Source organism: Musa acuminata, chromosome BXJ1-4 (assembly GCF_036884655.1).
Source record: "Musa acuminata AAA Group cultivar baxijiao chromosome BXJ1-4, Cavendish_Baxijiao_AAA, whole genome shotgun sequence".
Lineage (NCBI taxonomy): Eukaryota > Viridiplantae > Streptophyta > Magnoliopsida > Zingiberales > Musaceae > Musa > Musa acuminata.
Genome location: NC_088330.1, coordinates 8,943,030 through 8,970,901, shown reverse-complemented (window position 1 = coordinate 8,970,901; position 27,872 = coordinate 8,943,030). Strand labels below are relative to the sequence as shown.

General features: G+C 39.3%; 3 protein-coding genes and 1 long non-coding RNA gene across 9 annotated transcripts; all 4 read left to right on the top strand.

The window, feature by feature from the left end:
* Nucleotides 1-1,326: 1,326 nt before the first annotated feature.
* On the top strand, nt 1,327-10,125 carry LOC103981199 (YTH domain-containing protein ECT1). The gene is made up of 9 exons (XM_009397834.3): nt 1,327-1,527; nt 3,202-3,269; nt 3,347-3,524; nt 4,128-4,198; nt 4,283-4,625; nt 4,713-4,837; nt 7,056-7,556; nt 7,687-7,899; nt 9,358-10,125. Exons 1-9 carry the CDS (start codon nt 1,494-1,496, stop codon nt 9,700-9,702), a joined length of 1,878 nt encoding a protein of 625 aa, XP_009396109.2. The 5' UTR covers nt 1,327-1,493; the 3' UTR covers nt 9,703-10,125.
* Nucleotides 10,126-10,992: 867 nt separating this feature from the next.
* On the top strand, nt 10,993-16,263 carry LOC135645919 (U-box domain-containing protein 52-like). 5 transcript variants are annotated; one of them, XM_065164831.1, is made up of 12 exons: nt 10,993-11,404; nt 11,501-11,684; nt 11,814-11,896; nt 12,667-12,788; nt 12,877-13,076; nt 13,179-13,236; nt 13,343-13,589; nt 13,751-13,852; nt 13,917-14,345; nt 14,504-15,259; nt 15,758-15,883; nt 15,983-16,263. In XM_065164831.1, the coding sequence occupies exons 1-11, from the start codon at nt 11,159-11,161 to the stop codon at nt 15,857-15,859; spliced, it is 2,529 nt and encodes an 842-aa protein (XP_065020903.1). In that variant the 5' UTR covers nt 10,993-11,158; the 3' UTR covers nt 15,860-15,883; nt 15,983-16,263. The 5 variants fall into 5 exon arrangements, with proteins under 5 accessions (XP_065020903.1, XP_065020897.1, XP_065020894.1 ...); XM_065164825.1 differs by having other exon boundaries at nt 10,994-11,410; nt 15,986-16,263; XM_065164822.1 differs by having other exon boundaries at nt 10,995-11,410.
* A 2,721-nt stretch (nt 16,264-18,984) lies between these two features.
* On the top strand, nt 18,985-20,051 carry LOC103981667 (fasciclin-like arabinogalactan protein 14). Its single transcript, XM_009398409.3, has one exon. The coding sequence runs from the start codon at nt 18,997-18,999 to the stop codon at nt 19,924-19,926; it is 930 nt and encodes a 309-aa protein (XP_009396684.2). The 5' UTR covers nt 18,985-18,996; the 3' UTR covers nt 19,927-20,051.
* Nucleotides 20,052-21,791: 1,740 nt separating this feature from the next.
* On the top strand, nt 21,792-25,519 carry LOC135645912 (uncharacterized). 2 transcript variants are annotated; one of them, XR_010498917.1, is made up of 2 exons: nt 21,792-22,542; nt 24,917-25,519. It is a non-coding gene; the product is annotated as an uncharacterized LOC135645912 (long non-coding RNA). The 2 variants fall into 2 exon arrangements; XR_010498915.1 differs by having other exon boundaries at nt 24,894-25,519.
* The last annotated feature ends 2,353 nt before the right edge of the window (nt 25,520-27,872 follow it).

Here is a 27,872-nt window from a genome sequence, read left to right as displayed (position 1 = left end):
ATTCATCCACACTTTACACGTAGATCCGACCCACTTTCCACCACTTTTCCAAACACTGTCCCTCACATGATCCCTCGAATCCATTCCCAAGGCTTCATTTAACCTTGCTCTTATCCACCTATCCACCCATGTTTCCTTCCTAACTTTCTTCTTTTGGGTCTTTGATTTCACCGGAAAACACCAAAAACTAATACCAACAAGTTGCTATCATATAAATTCTTCAACCCCTCATGTCATTGTTATAAATTAACACAAAAACCCACAAGAAAAAGACCATTAACTACTACCAAAAAATGCTCTCTCTCTCTCTCTCTCTCTCTCTCTCTCTCTCTCGCTCTCTCTCTTATATTATATCATTCTCCTTCTAATTAATATTGTGACATTGCAACAATAGTTAATGGTAAGAAAAGAAAAAGGAGTAAGAAAAACTTGTTGCTCTCTCCTATTTGTTGTATATTATTTCTATCCCCCAATTACTACTATTAAAAAAATTAACAATACAAAATAATATAAAAAAGATTAATAAATGCTATCTACCTCTAATTTTTAATACAAATTCTATTTACATGAGGCTATTCATAGCTATTTCAACTAAAAACCACCTTGATTGAATAATTTTGACGATTATAAGCGAACTAATTTAGTCAATAAATGATAGAAAAGTATGTTCATGACAATGATTTTGATTTATACAGTGAAGAATTTTTTTTTTTGACAAAAAGACAACTCTTTTAATCTTAAAATTTATCCAAATCTAAAAGTCAAAGTCTAATAGTCAAATTAGGTTAGCTTAGATCTCCCCACAACACATAGGAATTCACATAAATAAAAATTATATGTTTAACTAGCTTTTTTTTTAATGACATGATAATGTCTTTGGTCAACTTTCCCAGCCATGCTTTTGACTTGATTGTATTCCAATCCTTCTTCTTGATGTGTACAAATTGAGTTAGAATGAGCCTAATTTAAGTCAAACCTGGATTAAGAGCAATCCTATTAACATGGGTGTCCAAGCCAATTAAAACTATTTATAATCCTAATCAGGGTTAATTACAAAAAAATATATATTATTATTAATTTCAAGATAATCTATTAGGAGTCTTTAATCTTTCGATTAGAGTATGCCTCACAATAATTATTTCCCTAATTGGACGTGTACTATAAGTTGTATGATTAGGTAGAATTGGGGACGGATTAGAACAAAAGAAATCAAAAAGGAAAAGAATATAAAAAAACATATTATATTCTCCCTCCTATGTTATTATTTATTATTTATATTATTATTATTTTTCCTTCCTCTGTTATTATCAGAAGAGAGGGCCGCAGCCGTTCTTTCGCCCCTCCCAATCCAAGCCGCATCTCGGAACAAAGACTCTCTCTCTCTCTTCTCTTAAACCCTTCGTCCCCGAGGAGAATCGAGGAAGAGGGGGCCGCAGAGTCTACATCTTAATCCTTCTTCTGGAAGCGGACGGGCCTCGGGATCTCGGTTCGATATGGAGACGAGTCAGCAGGCGCTGGATCGTATCGGTATCCCCGATTCCTTCACCGGATTTATGTATTGATGTATTCTTGCCAATATATTTGGCTTTTGTTGCATGGTTGATTCATAAGGATGTGATCTTTGCGGGGCGTGATTCGGTTCTTGTGGTTTGGGCGTTGTGTCGGTCCCGAGTTGTTGATGAAGACGTGATTTTTTTGCGGCAATGTGGGTTAAGGAGCTGGGTAAGCTGAAATCTCTCGTGACCTTGAAACAGGTTGTGATAGAGCGATCCGGTGACTTTTGTGGTGAATTTTCTTAGATCTCCCTTTGAATCCTTGTGTCATTCAGATAATCTGTGTTTTTTTTTTTTTTTCTGGTATGTAGTATCAAGTAGAGAGATGGAGATTACGTTAACCTGTAACATGGGCAGATCCACCACTATAGCGGGAAGTTGGTGTCGCCAGGACTTGGATACGAGTTTTTGTGCTAAATTTGAGAATATGGTTTTGTGTTGTGAAGAATGTCATTGCCACATCTACTATTTTGCGGATATAGGATGCTGGAAAACACCACAAGTCTGATTCTCCAAGGCCTCCTTTGTTACCTTGATCTAGGGCAACTGGCATGGATCTAACTTTCCCATTTTCCTGTTAGATAATAAAAAGTGTTTGGTGATTTCGTTTATATATCGTTGGGATGGAGAATTCGAGAGATCAGAGAAGTAACATAAATGGGTTGGAATTTAACACTTGAAAACTTCGCTCGAGTTGTTTCCATAAGTTTGATTAGTGGTCTGAAATCCTTGTTTTTGCAACTTGAATTTGATAGATCTAGTCCTGTCGGTCACAATTTCTAGTTTCTAGACACTCTTTCTTCAAAAATGGGGTCTAACTACTGTCTCAGAAGTGAACAGAAGATTTTACGCTAGAGAGTGAATCTGGTGCGGCCTTGGACATTTTAAACTTAGCAATTGTTGGATTTAGCCCTGCAGAAATGTGTTGATTTAATCAATATTCATCCTTGATTTAATATTTAGGATGTGCCACATGAATTAATTCAGTCATACACATCGTGAGATGACAAATCAAGCATTGACCATGTTCAAACATTTGCATTTGATTTGCATTTTTTAAATTAGACAGAATATCTTTTTTCTGGCCTTGGATGTGGATGTTTGCAATTTCAGATTACTGGTGCTTCTTATGTTTAGCTTCAGAAAAAGGTTAGAGTTTTTATTTTCCTAATCCAGTGTTTGTGTCCTTGTATGATTTAGTGCTTAAACTCAGAACTTTTTCTAGTGCAATAAATCGATTGCTGTTTGTGGAATACTATTCCATATAAACCAAGTTTCTGATATATGAATGAGCATATTTCCTTGAATTTTTTAGTGCTTTTTTCTTCAATACTTCCGGTTACCTTTTGTGGTTACGGTCTGTCTTTTTGACCTTTGGTTCTGTAATTTTACGTTCAAGTTGATGTTCTTTTTATGTACATATATACACCATAATAAGCATACATTCATACGTGTAATATTTCATGTGTATTTCACACTATGTATGTCATGTTTATTTTTACCTATGCACGAGCTTATATGTGCATATAGATAAATATACATATTTGTTCAAACAAACACATAATGTATTTACAGGCACCTACATTATACTTGCATTTGCCGTAGTTAACTAATAAGTTGTTATTTGTACTCTCCTAAAACTCACCAGAGCCTTTGGAATCATCAACTGTAGATGGTGATCAGAAACCTGTTACTGTTGAGACCTTGAACGAACAGGTATTTACACTTTGAACATACTCTCTTTTCCTTATATCCAACTTCTAGTCATTAATAACTATCTTATCTTTTATCAGCCACCTTCTGCTATAGATGAGAAAGTGACAACCTCTAATGCTTCAGATGAGTCAAGTAACATAGGTCTCCCAAGAGATGCACAAGACCATTTTGGTTCTTCTGATGCAGTTAATGATGACAGTATAATTTTTCCACCAAATAATTTGCCCCCTCCGGCACATGTCTTCTGGTATAGAGGTTAGTTTTTGTCCCAATATCCATTTGTGCTTTCTAATAGTATTATCTTTTGGCATACCTGTATATGGCATTTTTATCATCATAGCAAGCTTGTAAATTTTGTATGTTCAAAAGTTTTATTACATCAATTTAACTCTTATTTTCTGAATCTACATTGAGACTCTAAATTTCTTCTTTTTGAACTTGCATGAGATAAAGCGGATATTTCAGCCTTAAAAACACTGCTTGCTTGAGTTTACCTATAAGATGGATTATCTGTAAGAGAGCATACACGTAAAAGTTTTAGTCCTGAAAGCAGTTTTAATGTTGTTATGGTGAAGTTTAATGGGCCTTTGTGTCTTATTAGGTTTTGTCTTATCGTTTGTTATTAGAATTTCTTTGTTTGCCTCTCTTTATCGTTTGATGCTTTACATAAATTTATAGTACCTCTAAACTACTAACTTTGCATCCAAAGAAAGTTCAACAAAGTTGCTTTAGGTTACGTTGGTTTTGCATATTTTTCTTCAGTTGGATCAATTTTCTTTTCTCTATGCAAATTCGTAGTTATTTGATTCGGATATATGAAATTGGAGAAACATATTTGAACATATAATGTTGCTTCAGGATATGAGAATCCAATTGCTGATGAGTACTCTCGACATTTAAATGTTGAAGGCCTAGAAGTTGGTTCCACTGTAAGTATCAATATCCATACATCAACTCTATCATTTTACCTTCTATTTTCCTTTTGAATCTTCTTAACTTTTATTGTATTGTAGGGTGTCTACAATGAGAATCGTTCACTCGTATATCATACTGGATATGGGTACAGTCCTCAGATGCCTTATGGACCCTATTCCCCAGCTACAACGCCTCTACCTTCTATTAGTGGAGATGGCCAACTCTACACCCCGCAGCAGTTCCAGTTCCCAGGTGCATACTACCAGCAGCCAGCTCCTCCTAATATGCCGTTTCTGTCTTCACCAACTCCAATACCACAAGCTGATTTGACAATGCCCATTGATCAGCAAGGAGCATTTCCTGTTGATACCTCAAGCTTCAACACCCACCCGTTTGGACCAAGACCTGGTTATCAGCTATCCTATGGGTCTTTTGGTAGAGGTAGTTTTGCCAGCAATTAATATAATACTGATTCTTGTGATTCACGACAAGTGTTTGATGGATTTTGCAATGGTGGATTTTGGTCAGATTGGTTGAGATCCCCAGAGGGGACTGGGTCTGTGACTCCATTATCACCACCGGCAGCTTCTCCCCAGCCAGTTGGTGCACTCATGTCATTTGGGCAAAACACCATGCCTCCAACTTATGGAATGGTAATGATTACTTATCTAGTTTCTTTTGTATCAGAGTTTTCTAGCCTCTTCGATGACTACTATCTTTTGTGTCTTCGTATCTCTAAATGCATAGTTGTATTTGTTCACCGTTTGTGACTTTCTAAACACATCGATATAATTTTATCAGTTTAACATGCTTAGTTTCCATAGTAGAATTTTGTTTCTTATACAGCTTAGTGTAGGTTGAACCAATAATTGCTGCCAATTGGATTTAATACCTTTGAATTGTGACAAATAGATGAAAAGATGGATACATACATAATAGATTAACTATGAGAAAGTAACAGATAATCATTAAGCTTAATGTAGGTCTGTAAGACTAATATAATTTTGTTACATCTGTCCCAAAAGTTCATTTTCTCTATGATAATTGTGTTCCATGCATTTTGTTAATTTTTTCTGCTAATTGTAATACAACAAGAAGTTGCATCAACACTAGTGTACCATAAGATAAACCATGTTTACAATTTTTTTTTAATCAAATAAGGTATTAATATGATTCATGAGATTTTACAATTTGTTCAAGATGCTATTATGATTCGACCTGATGGGATAACTATCCTGAGTCTGAACCACTGACTCAAGATACTTACACTGAAGTTAATAGGAGTACACTCATCAGGGTGTTGCAATCTCCCCCACTGAAGGGTTTGATGTCCTTGTCAAGGCCCAATATAGTCTAGATCAACGATTTCAATAGGCGCTCGGGCAAGGCGATGCGAGGCCCGAGAACCTTGCTTCATGTCCAGGCGATGCGCTTCAAAGAGGCGAGCGCTCGAGTTAAACCAAGCGGCCGAACCAGCGTTTTCTGTCGCCGACATCAACCTCCCAGCATCCCTCTACGCTGTCGTTGCCTCTCTCCGTTGTCGTTGCTCGTCGCTGCCACTATCGCTACTCGTTGCTGCTATCGCTATCGCTGTCGTGACTCGCTCACTCGCCACTCCCGTTGCCGTTGCTCTCAGTCAGCAGCCTCGGTCTTACTCTTACTCACATCGACTTGATAATATACTGTTAATAGTATCTTAACAGTATATCGTAAACCGTATACGAGTAACAATATTTTTTATATATTAGATTAATAATATATTATTTTGATTTTAATACTACTAATTTTTATTTATTTGAAATTATTGTTATTGTTTTGAATTTTGAGACTTTTTGTTTGTGATTTTGTCCTTTAGACTTTCTTAATTTAATATCATATTTTATTTAAATAATTATATTTATTAATTATATTATATATTTTTATATTTTAGTATCTCGCTTTGCTCGGGCGAGCACTTAGCGCATTGAGCGTTTTTTGACCTTAGTGCCTAGCGCTTTTTAAATCACTAGTCCAGATCAAACTCTAGCATTATTCATGTGAGACATAGTCCAGTGATAGCTTTACATTATGACGTACCGTCTGGCCCCATCCATAAGTAGCCCTAACCTGCCCCATTCACATGTAGCTTAACCGGCCCCATACATGAGTAACCCTAACCTACTCGAGTCTCTCACCATTCTCCAATACTATGTTAGTTCTGATACCAATTATCACGATCCAACATGATGAGGTAACTGTCAATCACTGATTGAAAATGCATAAGCTGAAGTTAGCAGTAGTACACTCATAGATTCTCTCTAACGGTGTAACTTTTTTGGTATATAGTCATGATTTTACATATATTCCTGACATATGCTATTGTTGGTTAGTGTTCACCATGTTCATATTGCCAAAGTTTAAACCAAAGAAACCTATTTACAAATTTTAGGAACCTTTCACAAATGCTCTCATTGAGAAACACAATTAAATTTGTTGCAAGGTACCATGCTAAGAAAAGAGTTGTATTGTTAAAGATTAAGCCATCTTAGTATTGTGCCTTTGTTCTCACCTTTTATTTCATTGAAGCAGAGGTCAAGTCTTTAAATATTCTTGGGTCTTGGGATTTGAATTGGCATTGCTTTTGCTTGGTCTATATTAGTTAAATTTAGGTATGGGTTACATCAATTTTCTTATTATCCATATGAAATAAATTAAAACATTAGTTTGTCAGAGAATTCTAAAGCACAGTGTGTATATATTCACTGGATGTGGCTTCAGGTTGCAAGACTGAATTTATACACTGTACATAAGGTTCTGCTCTATTATTTTAAATGTTCATGCCTACTGATTGTTTCTTACAGTATATTCATTTGATTGTCTAATTGCATTCAGGCTTCACAACAACACAGATCTTTGTATGGTTTTGGATCCTCTATCAATTCGCCCCATGGTGGGCTGTATCATGGTAGCATTTTTGAGACATCTTTTCCTAGCTTCGGATTCAAGGACCAGAGCTTGATTGCTCTGGACAGAAGGAGCGGAGGAAAGGGAACCATGTACAGTCGCAATGGCAATCTTGATTTTCTAAACGAACAAAATCGAGGGCCACGAGCAAGTAGAACAAATAATCAGATGACTGAACACAATCCTTCGCTTGACAATGGAAACAGTTCTTCAAGGGTTGATCAAAAATTGTATAATAATCCTGACTTTATTACAGAGTACAAGGATGCCAAGTTTTTTGTAATTAAGTCTTACAGCGAGGATAATGTTCATAAAAGCATCAAATATGGTGTTTGGGCTAGCACTTCCAATGGAAACAAGAAGTTGGATTCTGCATACCATGAAGCAAATAAGAAAGAAGATCCTTGTCCAGTTTTCTTATTTTTCTCGGTAATTTCATTCTTATTTCTCATGTACTCTTTTCAAGTTTTTGTATTTCTGTTTGGGTTTAACAGTTTCCCATGTTAGAAAGTTGGCGTTATTTTATTAGCTTTGTAACAAAATAAAAAAAATTGTACAGGTAAATGCAAGTGCACATTTCTGCGGGGTGGCTGAAATGATTGGACCTGTTGATTTTGAGAAAAGTGTGGACTACTGGCAGCAAGACAAGTGGAGTGGCCAGTTCCCTGTGAAGTGGCAGATAGTGAAAGATGTACCCAACAATCTGTTTCGGCATATTATTCTTGAAAACAATGACAATAAGCCTGTCACCAACAGCAGAGACACCCAAGAAGTGAGTTTCTTCTTTTGACTATGAACTGTATGATTGTACAGACGGTTTATATCTAGCTACTCTTGAATTAAGTACCTGGCATGTGAAAATTACCATAAAATGAGTTTAATTAGCGAATATTGAACATGGATAGATTATAAATCATAAGGAGTCAAGAATCCTGATCATTTTGGATATCAATTGTGCATGAGGTTGTAAATTGAGATTTCTGCTGAGAGATGACGGAGTTCTTAATAATTATAATTTAACCTTGAAACTTGGAGAGCTACCATGGACAGGGTGGGATGTTGCGAAAATAGTCTGGTCTATGTCTAGAACATGGTCTGTGGCTCTAGGCATAAGGCCTAAACTGTTTCAACTATAGTTGGATATACCCTAGGAGGGGAGAAGGTGCATGCCTACAACACTATAGTAATGTATCGTGACACAGATTCAGCATAGCACATGCTGATATGTCTCTGGCATGGCCATCCTTTTAGCTTACAACATGCAGCCATAAATTCTTTCCAATTGTATTTATTTGACATTACCTATTTATTATTATATGTAATGAAGAAACTAAAAATTTATTAGTTTAATGCTTGTCATTGAGATCAGATTCCCATATTACAATCTTATTTTTATTTAAATAGTTTAAGTCTCCATTCGAATACACCAACTTTAGAATATTTTTTGCATTCCTTGCATCATCTTCGTGTCACCTATCTTTCCCCCTCCCTCTTTCTGGTCCACCTTCATTTATATTTATATCTTTTACTTTTCAAATTGAGGATCATAGAATTGTTTAACTATTGTAATTCTTCTAAATGTACAGCATTTTGTTTTTTGGGATCCGAAACCAATTCTTCTAAATGAGCTATGTTAGATGATCATTGATCTTGCTTACAGTATGAATTGAGCCCTTGAATGGAGCTTTGGTTTATTGTGGGGGTTCACACCTGTGATGCATTTTGTTGATTTTGTGCCAAACTTGTTGTCAATGATTTTGATAATTTTTTGGAGTAAACATTGCCGACAATTAGAAGTTTCCTATGGAATCAACTGGATTTTCTATCTGGTAATGCCATGTATACCGTCAGATCCAAATGTCAAAGTTAGAGGGAAGAATAAATCAGACGTTGATGGGTTCTTTATTCCATGATATAATTAACTACTAGGACTTTTAAAATTATCCATAATTTGCATCATCATATGTGTGAACCTAGTCAAGATTGAAATCCATCAAGACAGTTGTATGAGCTGGGTGTATGATGCTTAAAAGCTTCAAATTTTCAGTCTGCTCTTTCTTAAATCTCAACCAATGTGTTGAGCATTACTTCATTTCATAAATTGATTTGATACTCCATAATTTAACTTGGGGCTTCTCTTGTTTTAGTTATGCCCTCTACGTGGTTTACATTTGACTCACATGGTTGCCTGGTCTACTCACTTGTTTAACTTGTGTTTGAACAATTACAGGTGAAATTGGAGCAGGGTCTGGAGATGCTAAGCATTTTTAAGAAGCATGAATATGAGGTATCAATCCTTGATGACTTCGAGTTTTATGAGGAGCGGGAGAAAGCCATGCAGGAGAGGAAGTCCCACCAGCACCAGCAACAGCTATCCAACTCAGCATGGCCTGTTCCAGCAGCTCTTAGGGATGATCAGAGGAACACAGCTACTATGTCTGGAGAATTCATTGGCCAGATCTCAGAGAAATTTACGCATGCTGTCACGTTGGAAGAAAGAAGCAATGCTGACCCCTCGACAGATAAAAATAGTTCCTTAAATACTGCTGTTGCTTCCATGCCCAAGGATCTGTAGAAACCAGCAACTGCAGCCATAACAATGAGCAGCTAGAAAGTTATTCAAGAGTATAGGCCTCTTATTCAGATCCTTAATGTTCAGAATGACTGATGACTAGGTTTGGTGAATTAGGCATTGGAAAAGCTGTTGAGTAGGATTTCTAGTATTGTTGAAGCAGTTGTACAGTTTGTTGGCCATTCAAGAAAAAAGAAAAGAAAGAAAAGGGAAAAAAGAGAACTCTATTTTTTTTCCTCCCTTTGTTTCCTTCTGACAGTCTTTGGCAGATCTGGAGTTCTCTACTAGCTTTTGTAAAGTTCCATTTGAATGGCATATGAATAATTTGGCCGTATCGTTCGGTTCCAACTCTGTCGATCTTAGTTTTCTTGTGACGCTAGTACTTTGTGTCTGGCACCATGAAAAAAGCTGAAATGTTTCAGGTAATACGTGGTAATGTCATTGACATGTTTGAGTTTTTTTTTTTGCTGATTATTACATGATTCAATAGCTATGTTAATATTGCAGGCCACTTAATTAAAACTGGATGCTCAGTCCAGTTTTGGAACTGAGCTCTCTATCTCTTAGTTGTGATCTATCTACATCAGTTAAAGTTGATTGTTCTTGTGTTGCTCAAGGATTGTTTAATCAAAGTAGCATTATGTTCTCTCTGCTTTGAGGTGATCAGTCCTAAATGAGTTTAAAAGTTACTGTGGTGTAGAGCTTTGTCATTCTGAGAAGGTGATTTTAGGTCTCTGCTTGTTTCTCCATTTTCAACTCTTATGTTGCCCGTGATGATTTCCCAAAATTTCAAGAAGCTCATGAATCAATCTGAACAGCTTTGTCTTCCATGAACCAGTGGATCGATTAATCTTCTATGAAATGTTTTTTCTTGGAATAAATTTAGTTTTTCTTTCTATGAAATGTTTCATTCAGAATAAATTTATTTTTTCTTTCTATGAAATGTTTCTCTCAGAATAAATTTAGTTTTCCTTTTTATCAGCAGAGGGACGACGATGATGATGAGATGCTGATGACAGAATATAAGCAAGCAAATAAGAAGGAAAGACGAAGAGGATGATAGATTATTTCCTTAAAAATCACATAACATAGCACATAAAAGCTATATTTGGAGAAAAAAAAGAAAAGAAAAGATATATATTCTGGGTCCCAATATATATATATATAGGTTTTCTAGTATTTTTATATTGTACGATATTTAATTTGAACCGACTAATAATAACTTAAAATCGCTTGGGTTTTTAGTATTAGCCATGATATGGAGGAAGCTCTCAGTAAGTAGAGTGTTGTCACCTGCTGACTCGATAACAAACGTAGCAGCCACATTGTGACCCAGAAATATTTAAGCCGAATTCCATGTGCCATACAATTGTAGCAATCCGAAGTGCTGCAGAACCCAAAGCCATGCAACGAATTCGAAGACTGCAGAGAAGCAGAGGGAGGCAATTCAGGGTCATGCATGGTCAATGTGTCAACAGGTAATGGAACCCCCACCCCTCCATCCCCGCTGGACCTCACAAGAGAAAGAGAAGTTCTCAGATTGAATGATATCGAGAGGAAATTGAGGAGGAGGAAGTGGTGGAAGACGAACGATAACAACAAAGCAAGAGAGGGAGGAAAAACTTTTCAGTTATCATCTCCTATGCCTCTCAGCGGCAGAGGCATCAAGAGACCGACGGATCCCAAAGAAGGAGAGGAAGAAAGTGTAAAAGCAAGCTCTTTTGCTTATCTTTTTCCTCTTCCCATGTCCATTTTGCGTTCCATCTTCTTGTTCCTTATACGCTGCTGTGATGCAGAACAGATGTTTGTGTCAATGCTGAGAGGAATGTCGCACAGGGAGAAGGCAAATAGTGCAGCATGCCGACTAGTAGCAGTGGCCATCGACAAGGACAAGAGCAGCCAGAGTGCTCTCAAGTGGGCTCTAGACAATGTTGTCACCAGAGGCCAGACCCTGACCCTAATTCATGTCAACACCAGGCCCTCATGTAAGATGCCTTATCCTTGCTCCTCCCGCGGGGCTTATGCAAACATGATCCTTGCATGATCTATCCATGCAGAACGCTGCAAAATATTTTTTCTGATTAACTGTTCCTTCTCCTTTCGATGGGATGCAGCGGGTTACAGAGATGATGCTTCCTCTGCGGCGATTTCGAGGGACGTGTTCATCCCATTTCGATGTTTTTGCACCCGAAAAGATGTAAGCCACCTTTTTGCCTTAATTTAAGATTTTAGCTTAGTAAATGCGAGTATTTTGTAGCCTGGGCATAGGTCTCGGCGCTTGAATTGTGCGAAAACTAAATGAGCAACAACATTAGTTCTCAAGCCAAGATAAGGCGATAGAAAAATTAACCGAGTGTATTTATGAGCATAAATATCTAAGATGTGCCTAAGCTGTTGCTCAAATGGTTGAGGTTTGGAAACCCCTAGTTTTGCAAAAATTCAGCACTAGGTGAAATTTATTGATGAAGAAATTTTAACATCTCAAATATTTTTAGACCACTTCCACATTCGCACTACTGGTGAAGAATCTACTGTTCCTTTCCTAGCAAGCAAAATATTTAGGAGCAGTCAAGGTACCTTGAGGTTGTATTCTACCTCCTGTTGCCGAAAGCAGCATCTCAGGTTCATGCAATGGTCCTCCTCGAACAAGGAAAATTCTTAAGATACTTGGATATATTTCAAGAAGAAAGCCCCTGGCAAGAGGAAGTCGACCGCTGTCACCAACTCGAGAAGACTCACAGTATGGACAATTTGTTCTCTTGATATTCTTTTAAACACCTACCAGTCGATGGTGGGTGGTGTTATGAGATTAAATCCACCTAATGCGCATCACAACAAATTATGCTGCCCAAGACTAAGCTCCAAAATGTGATTGTAGTCTTTTGATATATGTACCATCCTATCGAGAAAAGCTCATCCTTCAATCACAACACAAACTGAAAGCATGATTTGTGTATTCCTGAACAGGTGCAATGCAAAGATGTCATACTTGAAGACACTGATGTTGCCGAAGCAATTTCAGATTTCATCACACATGCCGCAATTGAAAAGCTAGTCGTTGGTTCATCATCGAGAGGCGGATTTGTTAGGTTGTCTTGAACTACTTGAACACTTCTTTAACTAAGTGGAAGTCTCTTGGACCTCCCCATAATACTTGATTTTTCGTATTTCCCTCAGATCATTTAGAACCATTGACCTCAGTGCCAGTATCTGCAAAGGTGTGCCTGATTTCTGCACTGTCTACATCATCTCCAAGGGAAAGGTCTCATCGATGAGGAATGCTGTCCGGCCTCCTCCAACCATCTCTTCTCTCCGGAATCAAATCCAAGAACAAGCAAGTGTTAATCCTGATCCACAGGACCATAAACCCAAGAATGGTATGAAAAATTTGTGTTGCTACAAGCACTATATCAGTGTGTGTGTGTTTTTTTCTGGCTTTTGCTGCTTCTACCCCTAAAGAAAACTATGAAATTTCTCAGTGCCACATGAGGCTGCATTGTCTCCATGGTGTCTGCAAAAAGATGCTGAATCAATCAAGTAAGAACTTCCATCATCAAAAAAAATATGTAGAAGGCTAATGTGTGAACAAACACCATAAGTACCCTCCAAATATGCTGAACAATAAGATTTCTGCCTCAAATAGGTCACCTTTTACCAGGGGAGGACGTACTTCAACTACAAAATCATATGGAGATTTGATGCTGGACAGCGATATATCATTTGTGAGCAGTGGTGGGACAAGCATGGAGCACAGCTTCCCTCCAAGATCGTCAAATGTTTCGGACAGCTTTGATCTCAGTTTCGAGTCACTGTCCCGATCCTTAGGTTCAAACTCTGCTGGGAATGATTTATCTTCCTTCTCTTATGAGAGCTCATCATCTCAGGCTATGGTTAGTCTATTCCTCTCTCACTACTAGGAAGAAAAAATTAAATATAAAAAAGAAAAGAGTTTTACTTACAGACAGTGATGTCTAAATCATATCAATTAAATTGATGTAATATAAGCCATTCACAATGACAAATGGCATGCATATTACCTTGCAACTTGCAGGAAGATGTGGAAGCAGAGATTAGGAGGCTAAGATTACAACTCAAGCAGACGATGGACATGTACAGCACAGCATGCAAAGAAGCACTTACAGCTAAACAGAAGGTAATCTTGCCATCGGTGCCCACAAAAAACTGAACTTACTTTGTGAAAATGCCTTCCTCTGCAGGCAATGGAGCTCCAACGCTGGAAGGTAGAGGAAGGGCAACGACTAAAAGAAGCTCGACAGGCAGAAGAAGCAGCTCTTGCTCTAGTAGAGAGAGAGAGAGCAAAGTGTATGGCAGCAATACAAACAGCTGAAGCATCCAAACGGATTGCAGAATCAGAAGCACAAAAGAGAATCAGTGCAGAGATGCAGGCACTCAAAGAGGAGGAGGAGAGGAGGAAGGCCATCGATTCATTGTCACATACAAGTCTCAGGTACAGGAGGTACACAATAGAGGAGATAGAAGTAGCCACCGAGTATTTCGCGAATGAGAGGAAGATTGGAGAAGGTGGATACGGTCCTGTTTACAGATGTTACCTAGATCATACACCTGTTGCCGTTAAGGTTCTTCGTCCTGATGCTGCCCAAGGAAGGTCACAGTTTCAGCAAGAGGTATGCAACACGGGCACCCATGCTTTCACAGTATCACAACTCTGAATTTTCAGTTCACATATACTCAGAGTCTCCTGTAGCAGTACAAATTATATGGAATCTGCCTAAGTATAAATGTATGACTGTAACAATTTTGTTGTATCATCTTCCATGGACAGGTTGAAATATTATGCTGCATTCGACATCCAAATATGGTTCTTTTACTGGGTGCCTGCCCAGAATATGGCTGTCTTGTATACGAGTACATGGCAAATGGGAGCTTGGAAGATCGATTGTTGAGGCGAGGGAATACACCACCAATCCCTTGGCAGCACAGATTCCGGATCACTGCAGAGATTGGCATGTGCCTCCTCTTCCTTCACCAGACTAAGCCGGAGCCGCTTGTTCACAGAGACCTCAAACCTGCAAACATCCTCCTTGACAGGAATTATGTCAGCAAGATCAGTGATGTTGGTCTCGCTCGCTTGGTTCCTCCATCTGTAGCAGACAGTGTCACCCAGTATCGCTTGACGGCGACGGCTGGCACATTTTGCTACATCGATCCAGAGTATCAGCAGACTGGCATGCTCGGTATAAAATCCGACATATACTCTCTTGGGATCATGCTGTTGCAGATCATTAGTGGCAGACCTCCCATGGGGTTGACACACTACTTTGAGCGTGCAATTGAGACAGGAACATTTGTAGAGATGTTGGATTACACAGTGCCAGATTGGCCCATGGACGAAGCTTTAAGCTTAGCCAAGCTGGCACTGAAGTGCGCAGAGCTTAGACGCAGGGATCGGCCAGATCTTGCGACGGTCATTTTGCCAGAACTCAACAGGCTCAGGGATTTCGCGGAGGAGAATATGCAGTACTCATTGTTTGGGAACAGCTCACACCTCTCACCTATGCAGAGTCAAGTTTCTACTCAAGTATGTTAACTTCCCTAATACAATTAAGTTTGTTAGGAATTGTCCGACTCAAATGAATGCAGATAAGGCATGTCATTAAGTTATGGAAATACCTGTGGAACAATAAACTTTAAGTAGATGAAAGGAAATTAGGAAGTGTGGCATCGGGAACATGCAATATAATATTCCCAATTCCTTAGCAAATGCATTAGTTAACCAAACCTGGAGATTACTGTACAGAAACAATAATAGAGATTATCATCCATGAAAAAGCTTTAAAGGCCTCTAATGGTCATGCTATGTCATGGCAATTGATAATATGCTGATTGTAGATTTATTATTGCACTGATATTCTTCAGTTTGATAAAATGGCCAGATTTAGAACAAATGCTCAACTTAATGACATATGATTTCCAACTTGAGCAAGATAAGCTCAAAATTGTCAGATCATCAACATCTCATAATGAGAAATAGTAGATGGCCCCATATGATACTTCTTTTTTCTATCTGTTTGTTTAGGAAACTAGAAGCGACCCTGAAACTATGCAATCTGGATATGAAAGTTCGATAAGCCGATTTAGTGAATCATCCACTCCTGGAAGAAGATTGAGCACTTCCTGAGATGGAGGAAGCAGTTCTTCTGGGGTATATCTCCACAGACAAAAAATGAAATGCTTCTTACATCTCAAAAATATTTGTGGTGCAAGTCGAAAGTAATATCCTGCTTTTTTTTTGTGGTGACAGCAGCATTGCCAAGCAGATATCATAACTTCCTTCTCTATACCAGGAGTAAAAGAACTCTCCTTCTTGGAGTCTTCTGACAATTTTTGTACTAAGGGACTGTGTTTAGATGTAGAAAAGCATTGCTGATGGAAACCAACAGCAAGTGAAGGCCTATAGAAACTGGCTTTGTGTTCTTTTGAAGCATATTACTTCTACCTCATGACAACATCAAGAAATTTGAAATGTATAGGTCGCAGAAGATTTGCTTCTACTAGTATATATTGCATGCGTCATTGCCTTGCCTTGCCTTCTTCTCTCTCTCTCTCTCTCTCTCTCTCTCTCTCTCTCTCTCTCTCTCTTTGTGGAATGTTATGAATGACTACAACTTTTTCCTTCAATAGTGACTTGAGTATTTTTTTTCCTCGACTCCAAAATATATAAACGTTGAAAAGCATAGGTTTCTTTTCCATGTTCATGAATGATAATTTATAGTCTGCTTATCATCTTGATTTTCTACAATTCACAACAATATATATATATATATATATATATAATCATAACCCAAGTTCAATAATATGAGTGACCTATTAACTCGGTGAATCTAAATCACATAACTCCAAATACTTAAGCCAAGTTAGTGATAATTGACTCATTCTTATTTTCAATATGAAGCTAAATTGGAACATCAAAATCTATCCTAGTTTAGGATTAAAAAAAAAAAAATGGATTCCCCACTATGTCTATTATTAGCTTTGGTTTAATACCAATTATCTCAAACTGATTTGACTAGATAATTGACCTATTAACTTGATAAGACTAAAACATACCACCAAAAATATTTAACTCGCTTTACAATAGTGGACTAATCTAATCACATGTACCTTCACAATCATCTTTTTTTACTTATGAGACGAAATTGTGACATCATATATTTCCTATTTTGATGCTGGAAGATTGGAGAATTTTGGGAGTAGGAAAATACAAAAGGCAATTCACGCATCAATCCATAAACAATTAGATATGCCAAATTTATAAACCATATTTGCCATCAATCATTTCAGGCTTTGTGAAAACTTCTTGAATACATCTAACAAAATACACATCTAAATCTTTAATGGGTGATAACACCCCAAGAAATGTGGGGATCCAAGCACTGTGACATCTTACCTAGTAATGATCCAACTCATTTGTGCATGAAAGTCCCAAAAGAGAGTGATGACAAAAATTTTCTCCGTAAGGCAAATCACTGATCCAGAATTCATAAGTACAAGTCAACAATAAACTCATCAAATTGTCATAAATCGATTCAAATATTTGTTCATATGAGAGACTAAACAGAATAATAACTTTGGCCTACATCGTTTCTTCTCGTAGACGAATCAGAGCTGCTAAGTGACCATGCCAACATCATATTTTGTCCATTCCAAGTTTTCTTGTTAGTTCTTGCATGAAAAATTTTCACCTCAAATATAATTAAATTAGAGTGAATTAAATTGATCAAAACTAATGGGATCGAACACATCGATACAATCGATAATCTATAAATTTAAGTTACTGGAGTGTGTGTTAGCTTCCATATATTGTGTGTGACTTACAGATGACAGATGGATGATGTATTATTTCTTTATATTTGTTTATAAATTGGTGTAAGTGTTTTTTTAGAAATCTCATTGAAGTAACCAAATTATAGTTGGAAAGTTAAATTTATTATATCGGTGAAAATTGAATTATAACATATTCTCATGTCAAAAGTGAATAAGATTAAGATTAACCTGAATATAAGTTGATAGATCAATTAATCCACCTCACCTCTTATGATATATTGTCCAATCAAAACATCTTTGAAAAAAATGATTATTGAGTATTGATATTTATAGATAACTATATATTGATCGAATTTTCATCTATAATATCTTTAGATCTCTAACTATGAAGTTTGAGGATCAAATCTCATATCACAACTATATCAAATATCGATATTATAATTTTATGAAACTCAAAGTCATTCTTGTTTTGCTTTGCACATATTTTTGAGTGATTATATAATTATATATATATACAAAAATGTATATTAATTCCATTGCAGTTTTTAGTCAAAAAAAATTATTCTTATCAAAGTCTCTATAACAATGGCTAGTTTTTTATTTCAAATACAATACCACTAAATATTTGGTTTTGGCTATATATTGTTATTATAATAAATATGGTTCGTAATACCGTATCATATCGGTATTTCGACCTGAGCTTGGTACCGGTATGGTACGGTATATCGAGCGATACATCCAGGTGTACCGAGTACTATAGCACTGCTACAATATACTGGTGCACTGTACTACTACTATAATAGTGCACTGCAATAGTAAACTATACTGTTACACTGCTACAATGCGGATCGGTAGCGGACAGTCCACGTACCGTTAGCCTGTCGGACCGGTACGTATCGTCCGTACCGGATGGTACGATTCGGTATGATTGATAATAAAAGCTACAATTTGCAAAGTATTTATGCAGCATATTTGGAATTAATTACATTAAGAAATTAAGCACTCTTTTCTTCTTATTTTATTCCTTTAAAATGAGAACATATAACTTCACATATGTCTAAGATTCTAAAACTATATTATACAAAATATTCTTTTGTAACTACTATTTTAATTACAAATTTAAAAATTCTTTTGTAATTATTATTTTAAATTATATCTTTAAATATACTCTTTTTGGACTAGTCAACACCTCATGGTCGGACCAGATAGAATTGACCTCAATGAAAAAGTCAAACTTCTTCTTCCCAAAGAAACACCAGTTTGACCAACCCACCAGGTCAACCATATCTCTTTCAACACTCCCCCCTGCTTCCCCTCCCCTCCCCTCCCCTCCCATCATCCATATCCGACCAAGGTAGCAACCAACATCCAAATATAGACGACCACTCTTCTTCTTCTTCCTCTCCTCCCTCCAACTCTACGTATATATAAAGCGTCGCCCTTCTCTTCTTCCCTTCACCTCTCTCTCCACCTTCCCAAGACCTCACCGCCATGGATTTGGCACCGGCCGCCTCCCTCACCCTCACCCTCTTCCTCTCCCTCCTCTTCCCCTTGGTGGCTCCCCACAACATCACCAAGATGCTGGCCCAGTTGCCCGACTTCTCCACCTTCAACGATCTCCTCACCCAGACCCACCTTGCCGCCGACATCAACAGCCGCTCGACCATCACCATCCTCGCCGTCAGCAACGGCGCCGTGTCGTCCGTCTCCGACGAACCCATCGACACCATCAAGAAGATCCTCTCCCTGCACGTTATCCTCGACTACTACGACGACAACAAGATCCACAAGATCTCCAACCACACTGCCATCCTTACCACACTCTTCCAGGCCAGCGGCGGCGCCGCAGGCCAGAACGGCTTCCTCAACGTGACCAACATGGAAAACGGGCAGATCGCCTTCGGCTCCGCCGTGGCGGGCTCCTCTCTCACAGCCAACTTCGTGAAGGTCCTGGCCACGCAACCCTACAACATCTCGGTCCTCCAGATCAGCAGCGTCATCGTTCCTCCTAGCCTCAGCGGCGGGGATTCCAGCAACCACAGCACGAAACCGCCAGCGTCATCTCCTACACCGACGGCGGCGCCCAAGACGGCCCCTGCGCCACGGTCATCTCCTACGCCGACGGCGGCGCCCAAGACGGCCCCTGCGCCACCCACAGCAGCGCCCTCAGAGGCCCCGTCCGAAGCGGCGTCACCGCGGGCATCTGATGCGGAGTCTCCGGGCGGAAAGACGGATGATGAGCCAGCGCCATCAGGCGCACCGGCTTCAGCGGGCATAGACGGATCACCAGCGGGAGCTCCGTCCGACGGCGCCGACGCCCCGGAAGGCGACGGTGGCGGGAAATCCGCTGCGGACCGGGTGGGTGCTGGTGTTGTTGGGCTTGCTGTTGCCATGGGTTTCGCCATGTTAGGCGCTCTCTGAATGATAGTCGATTAGGAGAAGCTCTTAGCTACGTGCATGGCCAAGCATGCATATCTCTTGCATGGTTTTGGGAGGTATCACGTTGGCGCACGGTCAATCTAAATCATTAACTATGTGTATCTTAGAAGGCTTTCTTAGCCGACGTAATTACATATGATATTTACGACATATTAGAATAATTGCATTAAAATTATGCATTATTCATGTGGATTATCTAAATTCTGATTTATATGAATTGCCAAAGTTTTACTTTTGAGCTTATAAAAGCAGCTATTCCATGCTTGCTTGTAGTCAGAATCAACTCGATGAAGCCTTCTTTGCTCACTGGGAAAGCAAGCATCTCCTCCATTGACAACACTCTTCTTCTTATTTTCCAGGCAACAAAGTCTTTCAATCCCAACACTAATGAGACTCTGATTCATTCATTACTTCCACTTCTTGGAGCTTACTAAAACAATGAATTAAGACACACCTGCAAGCGTAACATTTATTAACCTCACCTTGTATTCCTACAGATAACATTACCTAATTACTTGCTTTGATATACATCCGTGACCTACTTTGTGCTTCTTCTCGTGACGCCCAACGTCCCGCCCCTGCCAATTTAATGCCTTTCCCGTTGGTTTCGAGAGTTGGCATGACGTCGGTGGAGCTCTCCAGCGCCGTGCAGCTCAGAGTCTGCAGCAGCCTCCATGCGCCCCTGAGCACGTCGCCGTCCGACCTCGCGCAAGCCCCGGCTGCGGCGCTCCGCCGCCTCTGCCGGCTCCTGATGTCGCTCATGTCCGTCTTCGCAGGGACCCGCAACGACCCGAGCACGAAGAGATACCACCCCGGCGGCTGCCTCGCCACCTGAGTCTGCGGGAGCGCATTTCCGTCGCAGTTCGACGCCTTCCTCAGCCTCCGATACTCTGGCTTCTTGCCACCGATGACCCAGAACCGGCTGCGCCGGTCGGAGCCATCGGAGACGGCGCAACTCTTCGGCGAGCGGACGACGACGCTAGGGACGTCTGCCCGTTTGGGCTGGGGAGCGCCGAAGGGGACGATCTTGCCGTCGAGGAAGACGTCCGTCGCGGCGCACATGGGCGGGAGGGAGCCGGGAGAGCAGGAGGAGAAGAACTCGAAGGGATCAGGCTCTGCCGCGGGATCAGAGCGGCCGCCGGGGCCAGAGGGGACGGCCATTTGGGGAAGCGTCGAAGGAAACTCCTTGGCCTTCGGAGTTGGGAGGAGATGATGGGAGGAGGAAGGGGTGGTGAGCGGAGACTTCATATGACGAGAGAGAAAGGTTGGCCGCAAGGAAGAATCTAATGGGAAGGAGGGACCATATCTCTCTCTCTCAACGAGGTGACACAACAATGGAACCACATATCACAAACTTAAATTTTGATTATGAAATATATCTACACAAACAAATACTATAAAATAGGAAAATTGTATGCTTTGTCAATCAAGAATAAATGCAAAAAAATACCTACCAATAATATTATGGTGAATAGAATAAAGACATATTTACTACCATATTTTTATTAAAATCATAATAATATATTACCATAAATTCTATCCTTTCCTATTATCTTCAGCCGTAATGTATTCTCTCAATGTTTTTTTTTTTAGATGTGAGATATATAGCTCACCATTTTAGATATTATCATGAATAAGTAAAAAATCAATAGTTATCCATTTCATTCGAAAATAAAAATCTCATAAAAAATTTCGTGACTCAAAAAAATATATTATACCCGAAAAAATATGACATAAACAGTAATAAATATGTTATCATTATTCTAAAAACATATATATATATATATATGTTTCTTATAATTATTATTGGAAGGAGTCTAATAGATGCCTTTTTAAATCATGACAATGATAAAAATATTTAGTATCCTTTGGATATATGTTAGATATTATATTTTAAATCAAAGATAGAAGTGACCATGCCATATTTTTAGTACTGAGAGGAATATGTCATCCCAAATATATTAATTTGGGATTTTAATTTAAATGTAAAATTAATGGTTCCAAATTACTGAGAAGCGCTCGTATATTAATTTAAAATATTTAATTTTCTATCCCAATTAATATGGAAGACCAAAATAACTAACTCACTAACTAACTAACTAACTAAACTCTGCCCTTTCTGTGGTGGGAGCCGATCGAACTCGCCACCCGAGGAGAGGGAGGATGGGAAGACCGAAGCCGTAGAGGTGCGGCCTTGGCGCCCCATGGCGGTAACGATCTTGCGGGTCGCGGCCGTTCTCCGAATAGATCTTAAGCGCCCCGTCGTTTCCTCGTAGATGAGCGCCGAGATGCGCTTCGCCTCGCCCATACGCGGCTGCCGCCCGATCGCCGGCTTCTTGATCCTCTAGTTATTGTTCCTTGGAACTTTCCGGTGCCGTTTCGTCCCGCCTTCTGCTGCGCACCCGGATCGCGGATCTGGTGGACTCCCGCGGCGGATGGTATGCCGTTTATTTGATGGTCTTCGTATGCTCGCTTTGCCCTTGAGATGGGAAACCGATCCGTGGTAGCTTCTTGCTTCTTTTTCTGACCGTCGTATTCACGAAGGTCTCTGTTCGTTGGTGGGAACGAGAAGTTGCCGGATTCAACCTCGAGGAAAAGGTATTTGGGCTAAATACCCCTCTTGTCTTGTCTTACAGCGAGATGCATGTTAATTATTTGAAGAAATATGTCAATCATTGAAGTGTCACTGTCTTTGGAGAACGAACTAACGATTAGATGGAGAGATAGCAATCGATGATTGAACATTGAATCAAAGTGGGTTTTATCATCTCATACACAGTGTATGAAGGATATTAATAAATAGATTTTATCTTATATACAGACTTAGTTTTTAGATGGAATGATAACAATAAATAATTAAACAAATATCAAATGAAAATATTGACTCTCCTAGTATCAAGAATATAAATGCATAAATTTTGTCTTGTGTAAAGACTTGAGATTTTAGATGAAATGATAGCAACTACATTCATCAAATGAAAATACTGACCCACCCACTTGCAAGATGTATTGGCCAAAGACATCCTTTACTTCTCATCTGATGTTACATATGTTTAGTCATTTTAGTTAGCGTTGAGTTTTATTGAGTTGAGCACAATTGAAGTTATGTTTGGATTGGCTTTCTAGTGTAACATGAAACAAATTATGCCCTAAAACGAGCCTCCTGCTAATATGAGGCTCGAGGAGGATCGATATACATAGTCTTTTAAAATTATTTTTGACAATGCTAGCCTTGTTTAAACAGAAATGTAGACCTTTTTTTGCTAATATTGCTAACATGGACATTTCGTTAGATGTTAATGGAAGGTTCACAGTTTCATTTACTGGTCAGGGCATAGACCGGTATCATACTGATCTGTACCAGTGTACTGGATTTCAGAAATTTCTGAAAAGTAAAAAACTGAAACAATAAAAAAAATAACCTGTACAGGGCCTAAACCCCCTTCATTTGGTGGTAGATGTCGTGTGTCATTTACATTGGTATGCATACTGGTGGATTGTTGGACTGGTTAATATAATCTATATCGTATGGTATTTCAAACCTTATATTGATCCATGGCATTTGACTGTATAATTTAGATACTGGGAATTTCTTACTAATTCGAGATTAGCACAATTTAAACAATGAAGTGGTCATTTGTTGAGCAGCTTTAGGTACAGAATAAGATTTGGTCGTTTGAACATGTCACACTAGGTCTAGAAACATCATGGGCTCACAAAAGAAAAGGATGTGGGGCTGCATCTTCAGCCAGCACGTTTCTTTCGTCAATTTCTGGCTATCACATGGAAGAATGTCGGATTGCTGGCAAATACATTCTCTTTAGCCAGCAAGTTTTCTTTGTTAGTGTTGTCTCCATCAATTTAGGTCCGTTACATGCACACGGAAGCAAGCAACTTCTCTCTAGCCACCGCAACTGACTCACTGCCCCACTGGTGAAGCAGACCCTTTGTCATATGGTACAAGGTCTCTGTTCCTGTCACCAGTCACCACCCAATAATTCGGGAAGGTTGAAATGATAAGAATTGCATGGTCTAGACTTGTTTGGATGTATCATGGCACATCAAGCATGTGTTGAATTATTCTTGCCCACTGAGCAAATTTTTCTGCATGGTACTGAGTTGAGCATCACAAGCTTATGATCTCAGTATTTTGACATGTCCAAAATGACAATATGGATGTATGTCCTCTAGTTACAGATGCATCTCAATAGATAAGTGGATGAGAAGGACCTACTTGTAAAAACTGACTGGCTTTTCTGATGGATAGTGCTATGAGATGAAATCACTGTAACTTCAGTCAATTTAACATAATAAACATCGGGAATTTTACAACAAATTTGAGCAGAAGGATTCCTTCAAAATTGTGTATCTTTGTTCGGTAAAACCATTTTGTTTAGAGTTTAACATAAAATTAAGCTTTCATGAGGCTTGTGTTCTTTCTGACACCATGCGGTTGATTCATCTCCGTCACTCATTTTTGTTGTGTTACACAGCTTGGATAGTTCCTATGAACAGTATGTATTGCATTGACAGGAAACAAATAATTGATAATATTGGATTTGTCTTTTGGAGTTCTTGAGAAATTTCCATTTAGACTTGAGACTCTTGAACACCACAAATTGGTAATTACAAATTCCAATGAAAATGAAAGCTTAAATTGAACATGTCAACATGCATGTGACAATTATGCAAAAAATTGAACATGTCCCGTTTTTGTAACTTTGCAGCTAACGACTCAGTTGCATGTTTTGTCATGCTCCCTTAAGTTTCTTTGTTCAGAAAAAAAAATGCATGTGACAATATGCAGAAAATATTTCAGTGACATTTTAAAATCGTGAAGAACATTGCTGAGTCTGCTCATAGATGTTTTCCTTTTGAATACAGTGTCTTCTCTTCTTGTCCTTATCCTTTTTCTTCATGTCGCTTGTCTTGTATCCTTTCTCTTCTAGCTATATAACACCACAGTTCACAGACACACAAGCATTGCTCTCTCCGGTTCATTAGATGATTGAGCAATGGAGTTGGGACTCAAGAACGCAGATGATGACCTGAATCTGGAGCTGGGGTTGCAGCCATGGAGTAGTCTGCCGGAGCCAGTGATGATGTTCACCTGCTCCTACTGCCCCCGCAAGTTCCACAGCTCCCAGGCTTTAGGAGGTCATCAGAACGCTCACAAGCTGGAGCGGATCCTCGCCATGCAGCGCCGGGAGCTGGCCTTGGCCATCCGTGAGAAGACAGACGGCTTCGGATCTACCAGCAATGGCGGTGTGGATGATAGGAAGAAGCTAGCAGTAGAGATTGACTTGTCCTTGAGACTATGAGAACGTTGTTGAGTTCCGAGTCAACTTGTTCCATGTTCTTCTTCCTTGTATTCTGATTAAATAGGTCAGATCATGATTAGATCAAGGTGGACTACTGTTTGAAGTAGTGATATAGTCTATACTATTAGATGCGTTCATTAAGAGTGCGGTCTTGTGAGTTGCCTTTATAAGTTACTATAGATTTTTTTTTTCTTTAAATTTGTATAGATTAACGGACGAATTCCAGAAAAAAACTTTTGTTTTTGGGCTTTTAATGGGAAGTGCCTCCATTTCTAAAATTTCTTAATATCGTCTGTCTTTTTCCTAATATTTGAAATGTTCTTAATTTGACAATCGATCACCTATTCATTTTTCCTCCTTTTTCTCGTTTCAATTATAATATTCTTAAATTGTGTTATGATATTTTCCACAATATTAGAAAATGATTACGACATTATAAAATAATATTTTTATTTAAATTTTATATTAAAAAAATATTATATTTATAGTGTTTTTACGCACGCTACAGTTACAATATTCTTATACAGTGCTACACTGTTTTCTGAAATTATTGAAAACAGTGTAAAAATATTTTAACCGAATCAGTCAGAACCAAAAAGAGAGAGAGAGAGAGAGAGAGAGATGATCGAAGATGTTTCATGTCTCAGGCAAAGAGGACGTCATTAGGAAATTTTGAAAATGAGAGTATTTCTGAGAAAAGTTCAAAAATTTTTTTGAAAATTCACCATTAAGCACCCCTAACGTTTTATGATATGATATGACATAGTTATTAACTATCTAATCAGTGTTAGTTATCATTTGATCAAATGTTGTATTGTTAATGCAATGAAGGGGGTAATGAAAATTCTTATGTTTTAAACTCAAATTATTTATCGATAATCATGGTTATTATTGAGTTGATTTTATTAGAAAACTGCTAATAAGTAATATATTATCTATTTATTTATAAGGGCAAATATATGGCTACGCAACCCAGCTCTCTACTCGAATATGTTTAATCTTTGGGACATAAATATGTGCAGTGAAATGGATTTCTATTTGATCACAACCATCCATCTGATATATGGTGGATGGCTTATCATGACCTTAGTTGGAATTGCCTAAGGCGTGAGGCACCCTTGCGGCTAAGACGCGAACTTAGCTTGCGTTACCTAAGTCGCGCTCCGCCCTTGCGATATTGCTCCGCAAAGATCAGCTCACTTGTAACCTCTCACAGGTCCCGAAGGACCTGTAAAAGAGAAAGTTGATTAGTTCGAAAGAACAAGCGATAGACAAGTCTCGAAGTCTCACGGAAAGGGAAAGCTTTACAAGCAATTCAGCGAGCACCTTGCGTGCACAAGAGAAAAGAGGGAGAGGGGGAAAACAAGGGCTTTAGAAGGTTGAACGAACAACTGCAAGCCCACAAACAACTGCTCACCGAGTCCCGGGCGCGACAACAAGTTCCCGTCAAGGCAACGTGCGAACTTGCGAATGAGTGTTCAATGCCCGGTACTATACCGAAGCCCCATCCAGCCCTGTGCCACCCGGGGGGTTCTAAGGGGCTGAGATAGCTGACGTTTTGGTGAGCGGAGGCAGATTCCATAAATCAGCCCGCGGCACACGAAAACGGAGCCATTTTGGGCTGTTTTGGGGCTGTTTTGCTCGGTTCGATGAGCGATCGCTTTGTAACGCTGCAGCTTGTTCGAACTTCCATTTTTACAAGCAAAATGACTCAAAACCAAGGCAAAACAGGCTACCAAGTAGCTGTACATGTAGATGAGAGCGACGAATGGTTCGTTGAACAGAGTTGTTGCGAGTGCGTAACGATCGTTCGTGACATTCTCCCCCACTTAAACTGTCGATGCCCTCGTCGACGCTTGTTGGTAGTTGTTGATGACTTCTTCTTCATGTCGTAGGGCGTCTTCAGGCTCCCAACTGGCTTCAGTTTGGGGAAGCTTTCGCCACTTCACCAAGTACTCTGTCTGCTCAACTTCGTTGGGTAGCTTTATCTTGCAGTTCACCAGAATGGTTTCAACTCGTTTCTCGTAGGAGGCTGTGATGGGAGGTAGCCGAGTTGGAACACTTGGGGAAGCATCTTGCGGATCCGAGTGGTAGGGATTTAGGTTGCTGGCGTGAAGAACATTGTGAATTTTGAACCACGTCGGCGGCTGCAACTTGTAAGAGACGTTGCCTACCCTGTTGATAATTGGGAAGGGCCCTTCATACTTGCACACCAATCCTTTGTGGACTTTGTTCCTAAAGAATTGGAGTGATGCTGGTTGGAGCTTTACCAACACCAAATCGCCAACTTTGAACTCTTGATGTCGCCTTCCTAAGTCTGCCCACTTCTTCATCTTTTTTGCCGCATTCTCCAAGTAAGCCCACGCAATATCTGCATTTCGATGCCACTCCTTTGCGAAATGGTAGGCTGACGGACTACTCCCAATATACCCAATCGCCATGGTGGGCAGAGTCGACGGTTGTTGTCCTGTAATGATCTCGAAGGGGCTCTTGTTGGATGTAGAGCTCCGCTGTAAGTTGTAGGAGAATTGGGCAATGTCCAACAGCGTCATCCAATCTCGTTGGTTGGCACTCATGTAGTGCCGAAGATACTGCTCCAGGAGCGAG

Coding starts and splice junctions, on each gene's coding strand:
- LOC103981199 (XM_009397834.3), top strand. CDS start 1,494: ATGGAGACGAGTCAGCAGGCGCTGGATCGTATCG. Junction 3,270..3,346: donor TTGAGACCTTGAACGAACAG/GTATTTACACTT, acceptor ATCTTTTATCAG/CCACCTTCTGCTATAGATGA. Junction 4,626..4,712: donor CTATGGGTCTTTTGGTAGAG/GTAGTTTTGCCA, acceptor GATTTTGGTCAG/ATTGGTTGAGATCCCCAGAG.
- LOC135645919 (XM_065164825.1), top strand. CDS start 11,159: ATGGTCAATGTGTCAACAGGTAATGGAACCCCCACCCCTCCATCCCCG. Junction 11,411..11,500: donor GAGAGGAAGAAAGTGTAAAA/GCAAGCTCTTTT, acceptor GATGCAGAACAG/ATGTTTGTGTCAATGCTGAG. Junction 13,077..13,178: donor GGACCATAAACCCAAGAATG/GTATGAAAAATT, acceptor GAAATTTCTCAG/TGCCACATGAGGCTGCATTG.
- LOC103981667 (XM_009398409.3), top strand. CDS start 18,997: ATGGATTTGGCACCGGCCGCCTCCCTCACCCTCACCCTCTTCCTCTCC.